The sequence below is a fragment of the Sceloporus undulatus genome, unplaced genomic scaffold (assembly GCF_019175285.1).
Source record: "Sceloporus undulatus isolate JIND9_A2432 ecotype Alabama unplaced genomic scaffold, SceUnd_v1.1 scaffold_14, whole genome shotgun sequence".
Classification (NCBI taxonomy): Eukaryota; Metazoa; Chordata; class Lepidosauria; order Squamata; family Phrynosomatidae; genus Sceloporus; species Sceloporus undulatus.
In genome coordinates, this window is record NW_024802936.1 from 1,141,539 (window position 1) to 1,149,387 (window position 7,849).

Below are 7,849 nucleotides of genomic sequence, written 5' to 3' on the forward strand. Positions count from 1 at the left end.
CCATGGGAGCCAAGATGACTCAACTGAAACTGTGGACATGTCATGAGAAGACAGGATTCACTAGAAAACACAATATACAGTAATGCTTGGCAAGAAGGAAGGGAGTAGGAAAAGCAGAAAATCATGTTGCAGATGGAGAGAGTTAGAATCTTATCACATAATAAAAGCAAGATAAAAGACAGCAAGATAGAAGCTGCTTTCCTCCCCATGTCTTAGTACTTCCATTCTCTCTGCAGAGGGAAAAGGTTATAAAAGTGTGTCTTTTGCCAAACAGATTTTTCCAGCAGGACAAAAGGCATGCATTTACAACTGTTGGAAACAGATCGGATGTGCTTCAAGGACATGCAGAGATGTAAACAGAAAGCTGCTTCTATCTCACTGCCTCTTATCTTACTTTTGTCATGCAGTAAAGCAGTTAGTCAAGGAAGCCACAGACCTGAGTTTGTAAGACCTGAGTAAGGCTGTTGATAACAGGGTAGCTTGGAGGTCTCACATGCATGAGGTTGCCATAAGTCCAAGTTGCCTTGACAGCAGTTAGCAACAGCAACACATTGCTTCTCCTTAGCATTAGTTATTCTTAATTAATTTTAAACATCTCAAGGCCACCTTTAAGGAAAAATGCCCTCCCAAAGTGGCTGACATAATAAAATCCCATACAATAGCCAATCAGCATAATAATAATAATAATAATAATAATAATAATAATAATAAACACCAGCAATAGTAACAAACATCCGTCGTGCACAGTAGTAAAATCTAGCATTCAGCTGCAGTTAAAATATAAGAACTGTTCATGAAAACATGATCAAGAAAGGGCTAAAAAGCACGTAAGTCTTCACCACTTTCCTAATAATAGGGCCTGATGGATCCCAGATTGTAATACATTTCAGAAGTATGGGGCCACTGAAGAACAGTCCCTTTTCCTTACAGTTGAGCACCTTACTACCTTCAGAAGTGGGCAAATGAAAAGAGCCTCCAATATAGCTGGCTTGCATATTTAATGTTGTATTTACTTATAATTTAGATCTCCTGAATCATTCCTGCTTTCAATCTGAGACTCCTAATCTGAAGACCCATACTGAATTTAAAAAGTAACATTTGGTCAGGGCCTTAGACCAACTGGCCCTATCTTATGAAAAATTTATCATTACATTTCATGGATCTGTGTATGTTTTGTTAATAGTTAAGATTTCATCCAGATCCATATATGGTATATTTAACATAAAGTGATGCAGGTGCTTGTTAGAGCCTCTAATGTTAACGACGTAGTCCTAATAGTAATTTCACATGCTGCTATGTACTCATATGCTTAGTAAAGCATCTGTGCCATACTGCTAGACAAAAAAAGAAACCACAAATTGGGTGGCAGGTTAAATTTCCAAATATTTTTAAACTGAAGAGAGGACACAATTGATTGCCACAATGGACTAGAATATGACAAGAAAGTACGTTTAAATTATGGGCATATAAATTAAGGATAAGGTAGAAGGGGAGTCCAATGGAGTGGATTAGCAAGAGGAAATGCTACTAAAGTAGCATATTAAGGTAGCATAATCTAATCAACAGTCTCTTCTCATTTTCTTCCAGCAACTAACACACATCTGTCTCTTCTGCCATCATTCTATTTTATATTAAGCACAAGCATATTAAGAATTTGTTCTTCATTACTTCACAGCTTTATAGCTACCTGTTTGAATCAACAAGACTTTTGAAGAGGTATGATGATGCTCAGGTTACTGGATAATTTCCATTATCATCCTTGGTTTTCAGTTGAGAACAGTTTGTAAATTGGTTAAATTTTATGCCCCCCCCCCCCCCGTTATCCTTGGTCTTCATCTAAGCTTTTAAAAAGTCAGCCTTAAATGATCTGTTGAGATGCAAATGGACTTTAAATTTCTTGTACTTTGAAAATCTCCCTATTGCTGCATGACCAGAAGGAGGAGGAGCCTGTCTGCACAAATGTATATCCTCCCCAGCATAACATCTTTACTAAGGATTGAAACAACATGCAGGCATCTGACTAACATCTCCAATTGTTTTGTTTTTTTTTTCTCCTCCAGTTTGGTTTCTAACATCTTGCCGGATTAAGAAGCCCACAGAGCTTCGAAAGCTTGCAACGAGTATACTGTGCATTTCGGTTCTCTAATAAAGGTATCACTGATGGATTGTTAAATGGTCAACAGCTACCCCTGAATGTTTTATGACTTCAAAAAGTCAGACTTCAAAATAGAGGAAAAGAGATTCCACTTCTACATTAGGAAGAACTTCCTGACAGTCAGAGCTGTTCAACAGTGGAACACACTCCCTTGGAGAGTAGTGGAGTCTCCTTCTTGGAGGCTTTTTAACAGAGGCTGGATGGCCATCTATTGGGAGTGCTTTGATTGTGTATTTCTGGCATGGCAGGAGACTGAACTTGATTCCCCTTGTGGTCTCTTCCAACTCTATGCTTCTATGAAAACAGCTGGAGAAAAGAATGGAATCTGGCAAAGGAGCTGAATTTATACAGGGAACATGCTGTGGAATCCAAACGTATAACACTTTTAACCATGAACAAAAGGAGACTGGATCTTGTTGGTTACACTGATACAACAATCTGGTGGTTTGCTTTTTCTGTTCTAAAGTGACAGATCTCTTCATAAATACAAATAAATAGCCTCATGATCGTACATTGTGGTTGCCAAACATGGTTGGCCCTACCATTAGGCAGAATGATGCAACTCTCTGCTGGGGGATAGCAGCAGCAGTTCTCGCCTCTTCTGAGTTCTTCAGCCACTGCCATCTGTTGGAGAGGCAGAACTCCATATGCCACATGGCCTTTCCTGGACCCCTTAAGCCACCCTATTTCCTCAAATGAGAAAGTAAATTACTAATTGCTAATCCAGTTGGTTTCTATGTATAAGCTGGGTATGAGGTTCCATTTTGTCCTTGCCTCAGGCAGCAAAATGTCTTGATCTGGCATTGCTGCCAGGCCATCCCAGAGATTTGACATACAACATTACAATTCAAGCAACGGAAAAGACAGAACATTAAAATTCAAGCAATGGAACACCCTGTATATTTTTTGCAAATCTCTAATGATGTAATTATTTTGATAGGCTTCAGTTCTCAAGAGAAGGTGGATGCAGGAACAGGGACAGCTGTATGCTGCAGGTCAACTATTGCTACTCATGAAAGGAACATGTGACTTTGCTGAACTTTAAAAGCTCCAAAGTTTTTTATCTGGAGAAGATTAAGGCAAAAAGTGCAGAAAGCCAAACTTGTGTGTTAAAGTTGCAACTGTAAAACACAAAATCTGTGATTGACTTTGACACAGTTTATGATCTTCATAACCAATTCAATTGGAATTTTCACTTAAGGATATTGATTTATGAGTTCTCTAGTTTACAGATTTTATTTTGCTTTATTGTGGATTTATTCTGGATTTCTGGGAAACCAGTTCAAAATGATTGTGAAATGCCTTACAGAAAAAGAGAGTAATTGCGGCTCCTGAAAGACTGAGGACATGCACATGATCCAATATTTACAGAGCCACCACTTCTGGTTTACCCGGCCCCTATCTTTGACAGATTATAGGTTTCATTGTTTCAAAAGAAAGGAAAAACAGACATTGAATAACTGTATCTCTCTGTAACTGTATCAGAGTGAAAAATCTTACTAGGGCTCCTATTCTACGCAGACTGTGCAGACTTCCTTGGAAGAACGTTACATCAAATACAGTGGGACTAAGGACCTGGACAGACTGGCACTTTGTGCCGGCCTGGGCCCGAACTAGGGTTGTGCAGGGGCTGAGCATTTACCGCATGCCCTGGATGCCATCTTGGCATGCACCTGTCCAGACGGGGTGCACCATAATGATGTCCGTTGTGTGCAGAGTCTAAATGGCGCTGCACACAAGGGGTGTCATAAGGTCACACTGTGGACCTTATGACGCCCCTTCTAGGGCACAAATAGGAGCCACATTTTGCAGCTTCTATTTGCACCAGGTTGGGGGCATGGCATGCAGCTGCTACTTCCCCAACCCAGTGCTTCCAGGAGCGATATAGAGCCAGCCCTGAATGGGATGTTTGTACAGCCCTTTACTTTTTTGGGCAAACATACACATTTTAAATACCACAGGGCCATGAACAAAGCAGAAATCACAGCTATGGGGAAAAACAACAACACCAATACTTATTATGGGCTACAATTGACACTGAGCATCAGCTTATAATGCAAGCTGTCACATGCAAATAGTACCAGTCACTGGTGAGAAAGATTGTACTACATTTACTATGCAAAAATCCCCACATGACCTACCTTATACACAAACATATGATTCAATGAAAAATTCTTGCTGGCATCAGCATTCTTTAACATTTAAAACAAGAGTTATTAGGGCAATGTCCCCCTCCCTTCCTGCATAAGAAATGCATACAGTAGGCTTAGCATCATAGCTTTCCCCCCTTCTAGTTGTTATTGCCAACTAGAATCCTGGTACACCAATCCCTGGTAGTGTAACACAGAACATATATGAGTCCATATGACTCTACAGACACATTAACTGTAATTGCCAGTAATCTCTGTTATAGCCCTCCCTCCCAGCAAAGAGACAGAAATCATTTTCAGATGTGTGTGTGGGCTCAGTCAAACAAACTACTTTCCCCCATAGGCTGCCTCTCTGGCAAGTTGAAGCCATGACCACATAGTGTTCTTACTGGTTTTTGGAAACAGCTATCACAATATTTACCGCCTTTCTTTGCATCCAGAACTCAGCAGCACATTGCCAGCAACAGGCTGGTACCCAGTCACACATTCCTCCATAATAATCTCGGTTACCTATTTAGACTTGATTTCTGCGGCTACAGAAAGAAAACAAATCTCCTCTTGCAAGCTCCCAAGTACTTCCTAAACCTTCAAAAACAGCCTTTGATGCTTCATTCCCTGGAGGATTGCTTACTCCAGCTTTTTCATTAACAAGAAGCCTATTGCAAAAAGGTAGGGATTGATTTGCTTACTGCAAGGTCAGTTTTTCACAAAAAGTGGCACCAAGCTGTGGGGACCTATTTGGGTTCCCTCAACACATTTCGTGCCAGAGAGCAAGCGATTCCAAAACTTTACACATTGCACTTTCAATCCTGGCTTTGAACATAAATGCAAATACCAATATTTTTTTCCTCCCAGCCTCTGGAACATGAAGGAAAGGGGGGGAGAGAAATGCCAAATCTATTTCACAAGCCAGTTAAGCCTCTCCTGGAACCTAATCATTGCCAGATGTCTAGAAGCAACAGGGAGAACATCACGAAGCCCTGGCAGCCCCCCATTGCTCTCTTTGAAAAACTGCAAGGGCAGAAAGGGGGAAGCAAAGAAAAGAGAAAAGGAAGGAGCGATCTGTGTTGAAAAAGAGAGCTGGTCAAGAAGTATGTGCTGAGGAAGGCATCCAAACTGGTGTGGGGGTGAGGAGCCTGAAAAGAAGAAGAAAGTCCCCAAAGGAGACCTGTAAACAGCTGCAACTCCAGGTGTTTTGTTGTTGTTGTTTTTTGCCTCCAAACAAATGGCAGCTTTCATCCTTGATGGACTAGAGCCCAGCCCTGAACATAAATACACACTTGTAAAAAATGTTTGCCCCGACCCTCAGCATCACATTGGAGAAATAATCCGGTTTGGCACCGCTTTAAACTTCCTTGGCTGAATGCTAAAAGCAGCCACATGTCCCCAAACAGCCACATGCCCTGTCTCTGGCTTACCTTTCATGTTGGCACACGACAAGGCAGCCACATAGGAAAACTCTCAGGCGCTGGGCAGGAAAAGAAAAAGGAGACTAAAAAGAAAAAGAAAACAAGAAAGTGTGCTCCTGTTGCACAAAACTCCTTGCTTGGACTTTTCCAGCTGAGCGCCCAGGAAGAAGATGGCCCTTTGGGAAGGATGGAAGGGAGGGAGCAAGGGAGGGAGCCCCAGACTTCTTCTCTCTTTCTCCCTCTTTCTCTCTCTTTTGCCTCAGTTGCCTCCAAAAGTTTTGAAATGTCTCCTGCCTGGCTTGGGCTCTCAGGACCAACCTCTGCCCCTCCTCTCCTCTCCTCTCCTCTCCTCTCCTCTCCCTTGCTCTGCTCTGTTTGGGAAGAGCAAGAAAGCTGCTAGCTCCACATATTTTGGTGTGTGTTTTTTCCTCCCTCCTCAGCCCCCCAAAGCCAAGCCAGCCAGCCTCCCTTTCCCCCTCCCGCCCTTTTCACGAGGAAGAGTCTGGAGTAATAGTAAGCCCTCCTCAGGCGAAGGTCGGAGCAGGAGAGCCAGCAGCAGCAGCTCCTCTCTTCTGAAGAAGGGCTTGGTCCTTCACTCTCGAAGCCGCAGCCTCCCAAAGCTTTTCCTGCCAAAAGAAATCCTCCAATTCCCTCAGCCCTGCTCCCTTCACGACATAAAGTTGACTCTCCTCCCTGTTGGGACTCCTGCTTTGGGGGAGCCAGAAGTGAATCCTGGAGTTGGGAGAGACCCAAGGGCCATCCAGTCCAACCCCATTCTGCCATGCAGGAACTCACAAGCAAAGCATCCCTGACATGCAGGAACTCACAAGCAAACCACCATCCAGCATCTGTTTAAAGACCTCCATAGAAAGTGACTCCACCACACTCCGAGGCAGCATATTTCACTATCCAACAACTCTTACAGTCATGAAGTTTTCCTAATGTTGAGATGGAATCTCTTTTCTGGTCATTTGCATCCATTGCTCTGTGTCCTATTTTCTGGGGCAGCAGAAAACAAGCTTGCTCCATCCTCAATATGTCACCCTTTCAAAAACTTAAACAGGGTTATCATATCACCTCTTAACCATCCCTTTTCCAGTCTAAACATACCCAGCTCCTCATACAGCATGGTATCCAGACCCTTCACCATTTTGGTTGCCCTCCTTCCTGTAACTTGAATCCATTACTCCATGTCCTCTTCTCTGGAGCAGCAGAAAACAAGCTTGCTCTATCCTCAGTATGACATCCCTTCTTAAACAAGGCTATTCTATCACCTCTTAACCTTCTCTTCTCCAGGCCAAACATACTCAGCCCTCTAAGTCGCTCCTCATAGGGCATGGTTTCCAGACTCTTTGCCATTTTGGTTGCCCTCCTTCCTGTAGCTTGAATCCATTGTTCTATGTCCTATTGTCTCTGGCGCAACAGAAAACAAGTTTGCTCTATCCTTAATATGACATCCTTTCCTTTGGCACTGAGGGCCCGAACAGTCAGGCCAAAATAAAGCTGCTTTGGGTCACTTGGGAGGTATGCTGTTTAAATGACACATGCATCTTAAGAGGCCAGAAGCTGCCCCAAAGATGTGCTCCATTTCTTAGGACTGGAGTGTGGCTTTGGCGTGGCTTCTGGCCTCTTAGGACACATGTGTCATTTAAACCAACATTTCCAAAGTGGCTCAAAGCAGCTTTATTTTGGCCTGTCTGTTTGGGCCCTGAGATATGTATGGGCTATCTCTTCCATACAGGCCCAGGATGACCAGAGGTCCTCCCCACAAAGGAAGAGAAGGCACTGCAAAATGGAGGGCATTCCAGAAAAATGCAGGACATGGTCAAAGAAAAGCTCAAAACATGCACACAGATGTAAATTCATGCTTTTTTGTCTTGCTGAAAATGAAAGACAATTTGGATTTCTTTCAGGATAGAAGATTGAAATGTAGGACATACCCTGGAAAATGAGAACGTCTAGTCACCCTACATACAGGTTGCACATTTGGAAAAGGGCTTTACACATGAAGGGAGGGGATAGAGATTTACTTTTGAAGCTCCCAACTAACAGTTTACTCTCTCCACCACTGCTATTCCATGTTTTACAACTTTATTTATATTATATAGTTTTTCATGGGTTCTTTGGGCCATGTT

The 7,849-nt window shown here is 42.7% G+C and overlaps 1 protein-coding gene across 2 annotated transcripts in view; it reads right to left on the reverse strand.

The window, feature by feature from the left end:
• The window catches only part of LOC121917283 (collectin-12-like), a 116,182-nt gene extending 110,130 nt beyond the window's left edge, over positions 1–6,052 (reverse strand). Inside the window, exon 1 of one of the 2 annotated variants that reach the window (XM_042443087.1) lies at positions 5,724–6,052. In XM_042443087.1, coding sequence (XP_042299021.1) covers positions 5,724–5,730 — 7 coding nt within the window. In that variant the 5' untranslated portion in view covers positions 5,731–6,052. Of the gene's footprint in view, positions 1–4,815; positions 4,879–5,723 lie in introns of those variants that run through there. The other variant, XM_042443088.1, reaches the window with a different exon arrangement.
• Positions 6,053–7,849: the final 1,797 nt, after the last annotated feature.